The sequence below is a fragment of the Panthera onca genome, chromosome B4, assembly GCF_046562875.1.
Source record: "Panthera onca isolate mPanOnc1 chromosome B4, mPanOnc1 haplotype 2, whole genome shotgun sequence".
NCBI lineage: Eukaryota > Metazoa > Chordata > Mammalia > Carnivora > Felidae > Panthera > Panthera onca.
The window spans coordinates 48,963,233-48,980,779 of NC_138345.1; the positions used below are offsets into that span (position 1 = coordinate 48,963,233).

General features: G+C 39.5%; 1 protein-coding gene across 2 annotated transcripts in view; it reads left to right on the plus strand.

Annotated features, from left to right (window-relative positions):
* Positions 1 to 17,547, plus strand: part of PTPRO (protein tyrosine phosphatase receptor type O) — a 239,019-nt gene that overhangs the window by 175,274 nt on the left and 46,198 nt on the right. For both annotated transcript variants that reach the window (XM_078450066.2, XM_078450067.2), the window contains exons 13-14: positions 12,911 to 13,050; positions 15,641 to 15,773. In XM_078450066.2, the coding sequence (XP_078306192.2) occupies positions 12,911 to 13,050; positions 15,641 to 15,773 (273 nt within the window). The remainder of the gene's footprint in view (positions 1 to 12,910; positions 13,051 to 15,640; positions 15,774 to 17,547) is intronic.

A 17,547-nucleotide genomic window follows, 5' to 3' on the forward strand; every position in this document is an offset into this window, starting at 1 on the left:
ACTACTTGTAATAATGAACTCGAAGGGTTCAGTTTCTGTTCACAAGGAGCTTAGGATCTGCCGAAGGGGGAGATGGTAAGAAGTGCTGTGTACCACATTAAAACAGGGTAGTGTGGGACAGTGTATAAGCAGCAAACCTTTCTCTGAGGAAGCAATGATGAGAGATATGAATCACAAGAAAGGATCTGCCATGAAAAGTTTGGGAAAGGGCATGCAAAGCAGAAGGAATAGGCAGAGACTAAATTATACAGGATTTTTAAGAAGATGGAGTTGAGATTTTATTTTGAGTGTAATAAGAGAGAATTTAAAGAATTAAAAATAAACAATCTGACATATTTAAAATAATCCCTCTGGTTGCTCAAGGGAGGAAGGATTGTTGGGTTACCAGTGAAGATAGGGAGACCGATTAAGGCACCATGTGCCCTAACTTTAAAAATAGCATTCCCGTTTTGGTTTTCTTCTTCAATATTACTTTGGCTATTCGGGGTCTTTTGTGGTTCCATACAAATTTTAGGATTGCTTGTTCTAGTTTCAAGAAGAATGCTGGTGAAATTTTGATTGGGATTGCATTGAATGTGTAGATTGCTTTGGGTAGTATGGACATTTTAACAATATTTATTCTTCCAATCCATGAACATGGAATGTGTTTCTATTTATTTGTATCTTCTTCAATTTCCTTCATAAGCGTTCTATAGTTTTCAGCATACAGATCTTTTACATCTTTGGTTAGGTTTACTCCTAGGTATTCTATGATTCTTGGTGCAGTTGTGAATGGGACCAGTTTCTTTATTTGCCTTTCTGTTGCTTCATTATTAGTGTATAAGAATGCAACTGATTTCTGTACATTAATTTTGTATCCTGCAACCTTGTTGAATTCACGTATCAGTTCTAGCAGACTTTTGGTGGAGTCTGTCGGGTTTCCCATGTATAATATCATGTCATCTGCAAAAAGTGAAAGCTTGACTTCATCTTTGCCAATTTTGATGCCTTTGATTTCCTTTTGTTGTCTGATTGCTGATGCTAGAACTTCCAACACTATGTTAAGCAACAGCGGTGAGACTGGATAAAGAATTTGTGGTTTATATATGCAATGGAATACTACTTGGCAATGAGAAAGAATGAAAAATGGCCTTTTGTAGCAACGTGGATGGAACTGGAGAGTGTTATGCTAAGTGAAATAAGTCATACAGAGAAAGACAGATATCATATGTTTTCACTCTTATGTGGATCCTGAGAAACTTAACAGAAGACCATGGGCAAGGGGAAGGGGGGAAAAAGTTACAGAGAGGGAAAGATGCAAACCATAAGACATTCTTAAAAACTGAGAATAAACTGAGGGTTGATGGTGGGTGGGATGGAGGGCAAAGTGGGTGATGGGCATTGAGGAGGGCACCTGTTGGGATGAGCACTGGGTGTTGTATGAAAACCAATTTGACAATAAATTTCATATTAAAAAAATAGCATTCTAATTTGGGGCGCCTGGGTGGCTCAGTCGGTTAAGTGTCTGACTTCGACTCAGGTCATGATCTCACTATTCGTGAGTTCGAGCCCCATATCAGGCTCTGTGCTGACAGCTCAGAGCCTGAAGCCTGCTTTGGATTCTGTATCTCCCTCTTTCTCTGCCCCTCACTCACTCATGCTCTGTCTATCTCTCAAAAATAAATAAATGTGAAAAAAATTTTTAAAAATAACATTCTAATTCAGTAAGTTCCATTGGAAATGAGGGCAACTTTTAGTTAAGTGGGAATAATGGAGATGAAGAAAAATGGACAGAATTCAGGAGTTATTTTGGAGGTTGTGTCCATAGAACTTGCTTGTGGGGTGAAAATAGGAAATAAGAGAAAGGGAAATTAAAATTAACTCCTAGGCTTTACTCTTAAGCAACTAGGCTGGATGGTGGTACAATTCACTGAGACTGACAAAACTAGAAAAACGAGAAAAGGAGTAACTTTGGGATAGGGTGAGAATCAAAGATTCTTCTCTGGACTAAAAAAAACCAAAACCAAACTGAGAGGTCATCCAAATACAGTTGTCAAATAAAATGATTCTTGTTATGTGTCTGGAGATTAGCAGTGAAATCTGGGCTAGAAATATAAATTTTGGAGTGTCTAGATGAGATCACTAACTAGTAAGCAGAAATAGAGAAGAACCACTTCCAGCACTTGGACACTGAGCAGAGAGACTGGGAAGGTATAGCCAACGAGGTCAGAGAAAACCAAAGACAGAATGTATACACCATCACTGTCAAACTTCTGCAGTATCCTGACCACAGCTGTGTTCAGACAGGTTCAAGATAAGGAATCAGGTAACTTCAGTGCCAGGAGAGGTTTGGAGGTAATTGAATGAAACGTCCTCATCTGAGCAAGCTGCAACCTAGAGAAATTTGACTTCACACATTGTTGAGTCTGAGTCAAGAAACAGTGATTTGGCACTTTTTGTCCATCTGCTGTTTATGTTTTCCTGGATTTGGAGTGTATTTTTTTCCTATAAACTTCTTTTTTCAGTGAAAACTCCTAATAGAGAAGGAAGGAATTTCACACCCACTGTGTGGTTTTCTCTCTTCCTCTTTTGGAGTTTGGGTATTAATAACATTGGCTTGATTTTCTTAATCTCAGTCATGAAAAACTTTATATAGATTAGAAATCTTTAAACATAGTTTGGCTATGGATAAGAAAGAATCCATATATTTTCAGGTGTTAGGAATTTGGGGCATATTACAATCTCTCTGTCATAAAATTTCAGTGATTACAAATAATTATTTCTATTTTGATGAAATGTAATTTCTTACTTAAGAAAAACCCAGCTATTATACAGTACTGCCCTTCATGATCTCATGCTCAGTTGAGAACATTTGTTTATTCTTATGTTGAAATCATTGAGTTTACAGTTTGGGAAATGGTTGCTTGGATATATGCAGCCCTTATTTTTGGTAAGAAGTGAGTGAAATGCTGTGAGTCAGAGCATACTGAAGTCTAATGTACCTCTCTCTATCCTCCCGTGCCCTTTTCTTGGATCATGTCCTGGTAAGTGACTACCTTGTTATCCCTCTCACCCCCCACCAAAAAGAAATGAGCTTAATAAGATCTAAATGTGAATAAATTGTGTCAATGTAGCACAGAGAAAAGGAAAGATGGATGGATGAATGAATGTATGGAAGGGAAGAGGAAAGTGAAATAAGAAAGAAAATATGCATATCCATTCTATCTCTCATCTATCTATCTATCTATATATCTATCTATCTATCCATCTGTCCATCCATCCGTCCACCCATCTATATTGACTGCCAGTCAGAAAAAAAACTAATAAATTAATTAAGCTACTATGCTTTAAAAAGTAATTTATTCTAGAGGCACCTGGGTGGCTCAGTCAGTTAGGCATCTGACTTTGGCTCAGATCACGATCTCATGGTTGACGAGTTCGAGCCCCGCATCGGGCTCTGTGCTGACATCTCTGAGCCTGGAACCTGCTTCGGATTCTGTGTCTCTCTCTCTCCCTCTGCGCTTCCCCCGCTCATTCTCTGTCTCTGTTTCAAAGATACACATTTAAAAAAATAATTTATTCTATCAATCAACACATATTTATTTAGCATTTACTATGTGTTACATACTAATCTAGGTGCTCAGAATACAGAAATGAACAAGGCTGACAAAAATTTCTACCCTCATTCTACTGGAGAAAAAGAGACAATAAACACAAATATAAGGACGTCAGATGCTGTGGAGGAAAATGAGGCAGAGAAAGAAGCATAATGAGGAGCAGAGTGCAATTTTTGTAGGCGGTGGCATAAGTTAAGCTTCACTGTGAAGGTGATATTTCAGTCAAAACCTGAAGGAGGTAAAGGAGTGAGCCAAACAGATAACTGGGAGATTTTGTAGGCATAGGCAACTGCAGGTGCAAAGCTCCAGAAGCAGTGGTATACCTGGAAGTTCAAGAAAAGATCAGGAAGGTAGTGTGGCTGAAGTGGAAGGAACAAGAGAGAGAGAGAGAGAGAGCAGTAGAAAAGAGGATAGAGAGGTAACAAAGGAGCAGATCATGTGGAGTCGTTGAAAAGACATTTCACACCAAGTGAGATGATATTCCAGTAGATGGTTCAAGCTAAGGAGTCATATGACCTGACAAGTTTCACAAGATCACTTTGGTAAAGAATAGTGTTCAGGGATCAAGGTAAAACAGGAAACCAGGTAGATAAGATGACCTTACATGCCAGTTACCACACATAATACCAGTTTACACTGCTATAGATCAGTTAAAGACTAGTCATCCTCTTTTGCAATTCTTTTCTTCCCTAAAAGTATTCCACTTTGGACATATTTGATAAATTACACAGTCACCTTAGAGTTAGGAGACTACTGCATCTACCCAAATATGAGATTATACTTGTCTGTGCCAGGGTGGTTGCTGTGAAGGTGATGAGCCGTGAGCAGATTCAAAATTTATCTTGAAGATGCCAAGATCTTGGGCCTGAGCAGTTGGAAGGACAGAGGTGCTATTTATTGAGTTGGGGAAGATCATGGGAGAGGCAGATTTGGGTGAAAGATCAGAAGCTCAGATTTGGATGCATCCACATTTGAAGGTACCTGTTAAATATTAAGGAACAGATACTGAGTAGGCAATTAGATAAAGGAGCTTGGATTCTGGGAGATTTAAGGATTGGGGGTATAAGTTTGAGGGTAGTCAGGAAACAGACTTGATGAAGTTATCAGGGGGTGAATGAAGAAGAAAGCATGCTATCCAAGGACTGAGCCCTGGCACTCCAATGTTAAGAAATGGAAACCAGCAAAAGAGCCGGAGAAGGAGTGGCCGGTAAAGGAAAAAGGAGCACAGAAAAGTGTGATGTCCAAAGAACCAAGCAAAGAAAGTGTTTGATTGATCAGCTTACACCTGCTGGTAAGTCAAGTAAGATGTGGAGTGAGAATTGGCAACCCAGGAGTTATTGGTGAGTCAGAAAGGAGGCATTTGGGTGGAATAGTGAGGGAAAATTATGCTATTAAAAGTAATTCAAGAGAGGGCGGCTGGGTGGCTCAGTCGGTTAAGCTTCCACCCAAGTCATGATCTCACGGTTCATGAGTTCAAGCCCCACATTGGGCTCTGCACTGACAGTGGGGAGCCTGCTTGGGATTCTCTCTCTCCACTCTCTCTCCCCCTGCCCTGCTCTCCTTCTCTCTCTCTCTCTCAAAATAAATATACTTTTTTTTTTAAAAAGTAATTCAAGAGAGAATAAAAGAAAAAAGGAAGACAGCTGGAATAACAAAACTTTTGAGAAGTGTGATTATAAAGAAGAGAGAAAATGAGCAGGAGCTGAGGATAAAAGAAGCCAAGAGTTTTTATTTGTTTGGTTGGATTTGTTTTGTCTTTCTTTCTATTTTTTTAAGTGGGTGGAAACAGCTTTTCAACGGCTAATCAAAACGATTCAACAGAAAAGGGAAAAATGATGGTGCAGGATAGTTTAGAAGGTGACGCTCATTAAAATGATGTTCCTTGCTTGGGCCAGAGGAGACAGGACCCTGGGGTGCCAGTAGAGGGGGTGGCCTTAGACGGAGTGAATCTGTAGTAAGGAAGAATGACAGAGCATAAGGCCGCCAATAGAGTAGGCCAGTCGGGTGAGAGTGATGATGGAAGCTTGTGGGAGATTTCTCCTACTGACTTCTTACAAGCGTGTTCTTCAGGTTTTCAGAGGACCATGATTGCCCTGCTACCCTTCTTGTATGGCCCTACATGGCCAGCAGCCTTCATCTATGGTCCTACACGGCCAGCAGCCTCATGCCAGCATTAGCTTCTGGGTTGGAATGCCAGGCATGTCATGTTCCGTGGCTCCATTCCTAGTCCTAAGACTAACTGATGCCTCATCTCAATCTCTCTCTCTCCCATTTCTCACTGTGGTCTCCTGAGTTTCACTGCCATTTCCAGCTGCCCACAGCCAAGCCACACAAAAAGGACATCCTTTTAAGAAGTCCTTAAAAGCACTTCCCCTGCACCCCATGACATGAACTGATAGGGCAGCAACTATGATGTAGTGATCTCAACGTATAAGCAACTGCCCATTGTGGAAAAGTTGCCCTGTGGGGAAAAAGGAACTTTTCAGAAAGCCCTATCATCCTCAGTTATATGGAAATAGATGGCAAACACCCACATTTTCAGGGAGGAATCCAGGTGTAGAAGGACCCTTAACTAGGTGTGCAGAGGTCTGGATCCCAGTTCTTTTTTTTTTTTTTTAACATTTATTTATTTTTGAGAGAGAGAGACAGAGCATGATCAGGGGAGGGGCAGAAAGAGACACAGACAGAATCTGAAGCAGGGTCTAGGGTCTGAGCTGTCAGCACAGAGCCCGACGCAGGGCTCAAACCCATGAACCATGAGATCAGGCCTGAGCCAAAGTCTGACGCTCAACCGACTGAGCCATCCAGGCGCCCCTGGATCCTAGTTTTGTTCTCACAGACAAGTTGTGTTACCATAGAAAAGTGGGTTAAGCCCTCTGGACTTCAGTTGCCTCATCTACAAAGTGAGGGTCTGGACTAAATAATCTTTAATATTCCTTCCAGTTTTAAAGTTCACACCTGAGTTCAGAATAAAGGCAACAAGGCTAATGATACAATGAAGGTAGTGATCCTTTTCTAAGAATTTGGTGAAAATAACTCCTAACTAAATAAAAATGCTAAGTAAAAAAAAAAATCATATTCTTGGAACCAAAAAAAAAGAGGAAGTTAGATATGCTGTTTTGAAACTAAGTAAAGTTAAATGAAAGCTTTCTTTGAAAAATTCTGCTAATCGTTAGAAGTTAGTCGAGCTGGGAAAACCATAGAAACACCCAATGACTCACAGAAGGGGATGTTACACTTGCTATCATTAAGCCATAAAGAATTTATTTAAAATGTAATGGAAATCATGGGTATTTCTAATTCCTGAGAAAATTGTGTGTTTTCGATATGGAAATGGCCTAATTATAATGTAATATTTGCCTGAATTTTAAAAAATATTTCCCAATGTTGTTTTTAACTTTGCTCATTATTTATTAAAAGAATCTCCCTGGGGCGCCTGGGTGGCTCAGTGGCTTAAGCGCCTGACTTCAGCTCAGGTCATGATCTCGTGGTTCGTGAGTTCGAGTCCCACCTCGGGCTCTGTGCTGACAGCTCGGAGCCAGGAGCCTGCTTCGGATTCTGTGTCTCCATCCCTCTCTGCTCCCCCCCCCCCCCCACCGCGGCTCGTACTCTTTCTTTCTCAAAAATAAATAAACACTAAAAAAATTTTTTTAAAGAACGTCCCTAAATTGACAAGAGAATAGGCTTAGTAAACTTCAGCTCTAACACAAGTTTCTGTTGTTTAATGTAAATTTTCATCTTCTTAATTTCATTGCATATCAGTCTGAACTCATTATGAATAATTTCTCTACCACTTTGCTTTTTCTTTCGAATATTTCTTTCTGTTGCAGATGTAGTTTTTGACCACATTGGACATACTTTATGTGTCTGACACTGTTTAAGTCCCAGGTGTTTTCTTTGACCAAGTTGAATATAAGTTACACGGCTTACACTGCCGAAGGAGGAACTGCCTGCCTTGAGGGAAATAAAAATAGATGTAAAAGACATACAATAATATAGATGTTGAACCATTCTTTGTTATCTGAAGAGGATACCAGCAAATTGCTGTCACTGATACCGAGGATTGAAAATCGATTTTGTCATATTGACAGTTTTTTTACAATGTGTTTTGGTTGAATTCCTCTTATCACCAATGTCACACATTTGTAAAACTAATGGGCCCTCACGGATATCATCTTGGCCTCATTAGCATCATTCTTTCGGCAGCTAAACCAATGGGTCACATTAAAATAAGAAACAATGTAATAATTGTCAGGAAAAGATGGTTTTTAGGCAATAAATACATTCTATTCGTCTCCAACTCTAACTATTACACCTCACTCCCTCTGGAATTTCCTAGGAAAGGAAGAAATTTGCTGCCAGAACAAAGAATAAGAATCAGGCACTAGCTCATACTTTACTCAAGGTCACCTTCACTCCCCTGAGATCCTAGGGAACAGCTTGAGCCTCTCATAATCCAATCTAAATTAAATGGTAGAGGTAGCCTTACAGCTTTCCTTTCCGCCCATGTTCTGCGCATTGTATTTAATTTCCTTATAAAATTAGGTTGGATTCCCCACTCAAATAGGACAGGCACTGAAAAGGAGAGAAGAGAAGGGAAGAAGAGGGCCAGACAGTTGAGTATAACATCAGCAACTCTAGAAAGCTGTTCAAAAATATTTTAAAGCAAACAATTCTGTATCTCTACCTTATTTTGTAAAAATAGTACATCTGTCTCCTTTCCCCATATCCACAGTCTCACAACAAACATCGTGGACTCTGAAATGATTTTAAACAAAAGGAAATCTGACATTATGAAGCAAGGGAATTTTGAAGGAGTTGAGATTTCAAATGTCACTTTGGAAAGTAGACAGTGATAGTAGCCAGGGGGATTTCTATAGCTAATATCTACGTGGCTCTTTATATTATATAAAGAGTTTTTGTGTCCATCATCTTAAAGCTCATTGACTCTTCATAAAATCATTGAGGTCTCTCTATCCTTCCCTTTTATAAGCTAGACTATATTTGAGATTTTGAATAGTAAGAGACTGTATTCATTTGCTAGAGCTCCATAGCTAAATATCACAGATCGGGTGGCTTAATCAATAGACATTTATTTTCTCACAGTTCTGGAGGCTGAAAGTCCAAGAAGAAGATACCAGCAGGTTTGGTTTCTCTGAGACCCTTCTCCTGGGCTTCCAGGTGACCACCTTCCAGCTGTGTCCTCACATGGTTTCTTCTCTGAACCCATTCATCTTTGGTGTTTCTTTGCCCAAATTTCCTCTTCTTATAAGAACACCAGTCAAACTGGATTAGCGCCCACCCTAAGGGCATCACTTCAATTTACCTGTTGAACGGCCCTATCTCCAAATACATTCACATTTTTGAGGTGCTGGGGCTTAGGTCTACAACATAGGAAGGTGAGTGAACACAATTTAGCCCATAACACAGACCAATCAAAAGGCGTTTGCATGTCATTGTATTCCCTATCACATGAAATTGCCTGGACAGTATTTAGCCAACACTCCCTTTTGGTCTCATGCCCAAGGATGGGAAACAGAAATCATCTAAGTCACCCTAGGCTGTGGAGTTTAGCTGACCTTGCCTTCTTATGAGAGGAGATAGACAGCAAAAGGGGGGCCTCTCTAAGCAGCTTCTGCCAAGAATTTCCACACTTCTGCTCTACCAAGCAAGAAGGGATGCTCTAACCCCACCCTGTACAATTGAAATATAATGAGAGCCATATATGTAATTTTAAATTTTCTAGTAACCACTTCACAAAATACTAAGAAGAGATAGGTGAAATTGAGTTTAATATGCCTATTTAACCAAATATATCCAAAGTAGTATCACTCTAATATGTAATTGATACAAAGAAATATAAATGAGGTATTTTTATTCTTATTTTGTACTAAGTCTTCAAAATTCAGTCTGTCACTCTTATAGCACCTCTCAATTTAGACTAGCCATATTTCAAATAGTCAGTAGCTGTATGTGGCTAATAGCTACTACTTTGAACAATACAATTCTAACATTTAATACATTTCCTGGGGCAGATGTTGTCTTGTGTAGTGAAATTTAATTAGAATCCCTTCTCAACCCAATTACACCTCCACTTATGAAATATTGCAGTAATTTTCTTTGTTTGGAATAGCTGAGTGAAATTTCTCCTCAAAACAGCTAAAGAAATATACCTATCACAAAAATCCTAAACAGTCCTCAAACAGGTGATTTGTGTATGTTATTCATTGACCTACAGAGCTAATATGCATATATCTTTCAGAAAAGAATACTGAGATAATGGGTGCAGTGACTTTGGAATCATCTCTTGCCCCTGCATAACACCTGAAAGGAAAAATTTGTTTTGTGGCTGGCCAAAGGAAAGGAAAAATTTGTTTTGTGGCCTTTGGAGATTTACCTGAGGATCCAACTTATCACCTAGATTCACATTTTTTAGCCAGACCCAAAGAAACCTCTACTCCATTATCAAAGTCATAATCTTTGGACCACTGAGAACACTTATAATTCATGGCAATCTTTGACTCTGCCACTGAAAGCTGGTAATTTTAGCAACACGATCACTGTAAAAAGGCAGAGGACATCAAAATTCAACCCCAGTGTGTCTGATCTTGCCTGATGCTTAAATCTTAACAGCTCTGATTAATGAATCTTGACCTGTGGTTTAAATCAGTCAATAGATAAGATTTATTGAGCAATTTCAGGTGACTAGTTCAAGGTGAAGACAAAAATAATTTATAACACATGGTATTTGTTCTCAAAGAATCAAATGGGACCTAGTAGAATCAGGACTTAACTCACGTAGTTCAAATAGGGTAACAGAAGGTCAGAGAAGGGATAGATAATCAAAAGACAGAGTGAACAGGTAAGGCTTCAGGAAGAAAGGAAGACTTTTTCCTGATCTTAGGACGATCCAAATAGAAGGATAAGTACAATGAAGGGAAATACATGAGTTGAGTAAGAGTACTGCTTGTATGGTAGTCAGTGAGAAAATTGGCCCTACCAAAGGAAACATTTCTGGGTAGGAAGGATGGTGATGAAGCTGGATGGGTAAATGTGGCTGATGTAAGTAGGATCTTCAAAATTTGGCGCGTTTGATGTGATGCGGTAGACATTGATCACAATAGATTATTATGCAGATAGGATTTAACATGAGCAAAGTGGTATTTTAGGTGATTTATGCCTTCATTGACAAATAAGAAAGAACTGATTAAAAGCAGGAAAAAGAATTAAAGCTCTGTCGTGTTGATTGATAAAGTGTGGTGACAAAAGCTTGAACGTGCAATATAATAAAAAGAATAGATAAAAGGAAGAGATGACAAGAATTATTTGAAGATATGCTATCAGGGACTGAGAAACCAGAGGAGAGCCTCGTCAATTGAGAGAATGGTGTTGCTCGTCAGAGTATCAGTGGTTGGAAAGCAGATTGATTTCGGGAAGGCGGAAGACTCAAGGTCTATTTTGACCCTATGGAGGTTAAGGCAATAGTGAAGTATTTGAGTAAGCAAGAATGATAGGTGATTGGAAATACACGTGTAAAAAGTTGGATCTGGAAATCGAGACCTGGGCGGTATTCTTGTTGGATAGCTAAACTGATTTTTTTCTACCCATCAGGGGAAAACAAAAACAAAAACAAAAACAAAAAACAAGACATAATGTCCTAGGGAACCTAATCAGTTTAAGAGGCACTCTGAGGAGAAATTCTGTCTTGTGGATTTTAAAAGAGACATAACCAAGGTTCAGCCCAAAAATCATCCATCTCTGCCCCCAGACAACCCTCACTTTTCTCCAAAGATTCAAGTTCTATGAGAGTCAGAGGACCTATTCTCTGACTCATACCTATTGGCAGGGACAGTTATAAAGGATGTGAGAAGTGGAAGCTGACCGCTATGTTTCATCAAGTGGATAATTCATTGCAAATGAGAAAGGGGTCCTGACATCTGTTGTGAATCAAACCTGCCCGAGACTAACCCCCTCCCTTTCCTCCTTCAGCTCTTCTGCCTAACCTCGTCAATTGGCTCTAGAAAGAAAAATGCTTCTTTTTAGTTGCACACAAATTTAAGTTGTCTGGGATAAACCATGAGAGGAATGGTTCTGACATACTTCCTGGTTCTGAATAGGGCCATGAGGATGGTATTCTAGAACGAAGGTCTAAACCTTCCCCCACAAAGATAATGTATATGTCGAAGGAGTGAAATGGCCTTCAAGAGCTTCTTCAAGCACTATTAAAAGCCAGGAGCTAGAGGACAGACTTGGGGGCATGGGACAAATAATAAAAAGAAATCCAAGTAACAAGCAAACAGTTTGGGTAGTTGTCTAACAGGGACATGCAGGTGGTCGGAGTATGATGTTTCATGAACCTAACAGCAAGATATGTGATATGTCAAACAAGCAATGTCAAGGAGGTCTGACAGGGGGTAACAGGGACTCTGGCATAAGCACTGGGGTTCAGGCATAGCACTTTGCGTACTGGAGGAATTCAAGGGAAAGGCAACACCCAAATGATAGGGCACGGAGAGGAGAGTAGGAGAGACTCAAGAATGGGGGATCAAGACAGCAAGATCACTTCCTAAAACTGAGGAACAGGCAGGGGTTTGGTCTCAAGCCAACAAATCCAGTGACTCAGTTACTGGAAATGAGGATGAAGGGGAATAGTTTCCTTGACTAATGGATTAATTTATTGATCAAGATGAAGTGTCTAAAAGAGATAAAGAAATCAGTCCTCTAACATTTTATTAACCATCCAGTCCCCTTCCATAATCCTTTTCTTTAAAAAAAAAATCATATGTACTTAACTCTACCCCTCTTAATTTCGACTACATTTTCAAGAAGCCATTCTTCTGACAAAATGATTCCAGGTAGTCTCCAGCAGGTTTTTGGCTAAGGACCAGACTGAATGTCTGCATTAGAAGGCAGCAAACCACTTTCATTTTTCTCAGCCATTGAAGTGCAGATTTTTGTGTCTCCTACAGAAAGTCTGTATTATCAGGGCAGTGCTAGCTCCAATGCAGATGACATAAAAACTATTAATAGATTATGTATATAATAAAGCTGAAGTAGAAAACAGAAGTGCTCCAAAAAGAGAAGTATAAAATGAAAGGGGGAGAAAAAGGCCAAATCCTCTGCCTTCTAAGTTAGGTGACCACCATCTTGGTGAAAGGACATATTTCAAAAGCAATATAAAATTTTGATGGTGCTCTCAACTGCCTGTATTTGGTTTTGGTTTTTGTTTTTGGCTTATTTTATCCTGCCAATCAGTGAAAGAAGAAAGGATATATTAAATTAAAATAAAATTTTAAAACTCTATCTTTGCTCAGAACCAGCTCCTCCAAAATCACTCTTTGCCGTGAATAAAACCCAGACTTCAGTGACTTTGCTGTGGGTGGAAGAGGGAGTAGCTGATTTCTTTGAAGTCTTTTGTCAACAAGTTGGCTCTAGTCAAGAAACCAAACTCCAGGTACTGTACATTTTGCTTTTTCTTTTCTGAGTTGATTTTGATTAAGGCTAATTATCTGAATGAAGTCAAGTCCTTTATTTGTTTAAACTATAGAAAATGAAAATTGTTCATTTGCGCTTTTGTGTTTCAGTAATAGAAATTAACAGTGTGCTTAGAATAAGCCTAAAATGTAAGAACCAATTTGTCAAATTGCAAAGTTTATTTTCCTCTTTGCATTAGCTTTTGTCCCTAGTTCTTAGTTACCCTGGGTCCTGAGGACTTAAAAGGGTTCATTTTTCCTATTGCCATTAAATCGACCAAAGGTATAGACACTGCCATATAAAATATAGTTTAACAAATATGAACTGATTGCCCGTTATGTGAAAGGCACTATGTGTGATACAAATGGTAGAATCAATACTGGCCTTTAAATTTTTTTTCATGTAGTTATGGATATTACGTCAGTCTAGAAATAATTAAAGTAAAACTCAAGTGCCATAGAGAGATCCATTCTCCTTAGAGAATTTAAAGAAGGGACTATTTCTAGTCAGTAAGGAGGACAATTTTGCTTGGGAAAATGAAGGCTGAGAGAGGTGATTGTGAAGGCTTTAGAATCACAAACAGCAGGTAGAATGACTCCTGAGTTATTCACCAGGTCAAAAGGAAGGGAAGGAGGGAGATGAACCGGGAGCTCCCAGGGTAACAAAGCCACAAGAAAACAATTTTTTACAGTCAGACGTGGAAGGAAAAGGTCAAGTGTGTGAAGGATGTCACAAAATGCAGGGTAGAGACTAATTCTATGAACATGAATAATTGATGCTTTTTAAATAATGCAGTTCATGAGATTGAAAAGAAGAAAGGATTTCTGGGAGTGGGAATCTTTTCATACAGAATGTTAAGATAATTTGCTTTGATTTCTTTCCCCTTTTGATACTCTCTTCTACAAACTTATCTCTTTTTGATCTATACTGAACAGCTAATCTCTTTTTCTATTCAAAGAATCCTTTTTGGAAATAACTGCTTTGTCAGTAGTGGATTTTCTTCTCTGCGGCTATAGTAACATCTTTCCTCAAGAAAACAATGGTTATGTAGCTGCTTATTACAATTGAGCCTTTCCTTAGAATCATTCTTTTATAGGACAATAAAAGAGGTGGGGTTGGAAATAAGTGCTGATGGCTGTCATCTCTTTAGGCAGGAGTGTTTCAGATCCCTGTTTTGAAAAAGAATGTTATGCTGGCTCATCTTTTTATATTGTACTGTGGTACTTGTCACTGGTCCAACCACTGGCCCAACAAATTAACAATCTGTTCTACTCAAGAATAGGTTAATATCAAATGTTTTTGAGAACTCAAAGTTGCTATGCTTTTGGTGGCTGCTGTTTAAAAGCTGAGAATGCAGACAAAGGGGGTAATGTCTTTAGTAGAAGACCAACAACCCAAAACAAATATATCATAGAAAATAAACACAAAAGATTCTTTTTTAAAAACATTTTTTAATGTTTATTTAGTTTTGAGAGAGACAGAAAGAAAGAGAGAGCGAGCAGGGGAGGGGCAGAGAGAGAGGGAGACACAGAATCCAAAGCAGGCTCCGGGCTCCCAGCTGTCAGCACAGAGCCTGACGTGGGGCTCGAACCCATGAATCGTGAGATCATGACCTGAGCCGAAGCCGGACACTTAACCACCTGAGCCGCCCAGGCGCCCCAAAAGATTCTTAAACATAGGAAAAGATGATCAAGTTCATTTATGGTAAAAGAAATGCAAAATAAATCTACAATGAGGTATAATTTCCACCAATATGGTTGGAAAAACTCAGAGTTTGCGGACACATTGGATTGGAAGGAGTAAATGGGAACAGGTGTTGTCCCACATTGACAGTGGCAGGATAACATGGAACATGTCTGTAGAAGACAGTATGTCAATAGCTTTCCAAATGAAAACTACACAATTTTTTGACCCAGCATTCAACTGTTGGGAACATGAGTATATATATATATGTATATGCACATTCACACATCTACACACATGCAGGTTTTGTGTACGAAGGTGTATGTGTACACGTGCATACACACATACATATATTGAGTGTGTGTACATATATGTTTGTTCCCATAATGTAAAATTATGTTCACTGTGGCATTGTTTGTAATTGCAAAAAATCAGGGACAATGTAAACATTCCTCAGTAGGGGACTGGTTAAATAAAGTGTGTCCCTTTCCATGAATTTCTACAAAGCCCTTGAGAAGAATAAAACAGCTTTACCTGTGCTGACATGAGCAAAGCACCGAAATATACTGATAATCAAGGTAAAGAGTAAGCAGCATGATGTGTGAACTACATTATCACTTTTGTTTAGCTGTATCTTATGTTTTTACCTCCATAAAATATAGATGGGAAAGAAAAAAAAACATGCCTGACAACAACGGCTCCATCTGTGGAAGAGATCTCGGTAGATAAGAAGTAGTGAAATAAGGAAGCTTATTTTTCATTGCTATCCTTTCGCATCTTTTAATTTCTTTACTGTTTATATATTACCCACTCAGCTCTGAAAAATAGTTTAAAAAACAAAACAGGTGGAGATAATATAACATTGATCTTATGTTCTGCATCTCCAGGAACCGATTTCTGTTTCCTCTCACGTTGTGACCATCTCCAGCCTCCTTCCTGCCACTGCCTACAACTGTAGTGTCACCAGCTTCAGCCACGACAGCCCCAGTGTCCCCACATTCATAGCTGTCTCAACAATGGGTAATTCCTGGCATTCGTGGAATCTGGTGTCTTTGAAAGTTTTATCTTTGTATTATTTTTTTAAGTTTATTTATTTATTTTGAAAGAGAGAGCGAGAGTGCACAAGCAGGGGAGGGGCAGAGAGGAGGAGAGACAGAATCCCAAGCAGGCTCCATGCCATCAGCACAGAGCCTGATGCGGGGCTCGAACTCACAAACTGTGAGATCATGACCTCAGCTGAGATCAAGTTTGACGCTTAACAGACTGCGCCACCCAGGCACCCCCAGAAGTTTTATCTTTTTAGATTTTCCTCACATTTTCTTTTCAAATATATGTACTCTGTACTTCTAATAGATCCATGCTCCACTGAAACATTCCAGGCTGCGGGGTCAGGGAGCACGTACCTGCCCTTACCAGCTATGTGATTTAGGGAAAGATATTTACTATCTCTGAGCCTCTGTGTTTTCATCTGCGAAAGTGGAATCATAATATGTGTACCTTATTGAGCTGTTTTGAAGCCTAGAAATGAAATACGTAAAGCTTTGCACACGTAGTGTGAGTGATAGCTGCCACCATCAACTCCTCCATCGTCATCCTCCTGTCCAGCGGTGGTCACAGTGCCCTGATCGATTAGGGCTCATCTGTTGTCCCTCGGCCCTTAGCCGTCACTGACCATGCGGTGACAATGCTAAATTACTGGGTCAGAGCAGGCGAGTTTCCAGTGAAGCCAAACTATAAGTAGGGAAATAGAAATTAATGAAAGGTCTAGAATAAGGGAGTTTTCCTTTTCCCCTTCTGAGTTCTATTAAACGTGTTGCTCCCCTGTTTGTTGGAGTGTGATTCTGCAACCTGAGACCCTCAATGAAACCTCCTGTAATACAACCTTTCACTGTCACAAGATCCCTTTACTGGGTTCATTTTCATTTCTGTAGCATTCATCATATAGTTGTTTGTTTTCTGTTTTGAATTTTTATTTTTCCAGAAAAGAGGACAAAAGTGGACCTGAAAAGTATATTAATGGTCTGTCACTTCTGTGTCCTTTCCACCATTCTGTGTCTCTTCATGCTTACTATTCCCTGTCATTGCTACAGCAACCCCAGAAACAGGTGATACTATTAAGCTTATTTACAAGTAAGGAAAACGAGACCCAGAGAGACAGATAAAATAGCTTCTCCACATGACAGTTAGTAGTCAAATGAACCTGAAAAAGGTCTCCTGACCATGAGTCTAATGTTCTTTGTGTTCAGTTACTCTGCCTGTGAACAGGAATCAAGCTGGCCCAAATGGGAAGTGGCAAATACACAAAGGTTTATGGATTGAATGTGGTGGCCGGTTGTGTGATTTTATGATCAATGCTGAGGATGGGAGCAGTCTTTCCTCTTGGGTCCACCGTAACGAATTTCATAAAAACATGTGACACGTAGTCCCCATTGTTAATATCTGGCTGTTCCCTGTAGTGTGATGAACTAGGCAACGCGCAGTGCCATAGCAGCCCTTATGTAAAGTATATGCGAGGGACACAGCCCCTGTTCTTAAGGGCCCCACGACTTAATAATCGGTTTCATCTCTAGAGTTGTGCAGATGGGAAACCTCTCAACATATGGCTACTGATCATCAGAATGCCTGCTTCTAGTGATGTGTTAAGTGTTGCAGCAGATGGTAGCTTGCTAATGCCTTTTTCACATACGTTATTAGTTGCGAGTGCAATATACAGTTGTGCTTTCTGCCTTTAACGTCATAGGCATAACGCAAAAACCTGCCCCTCTCCAAGCTTCTGAAAATGTTAAGCAATAAT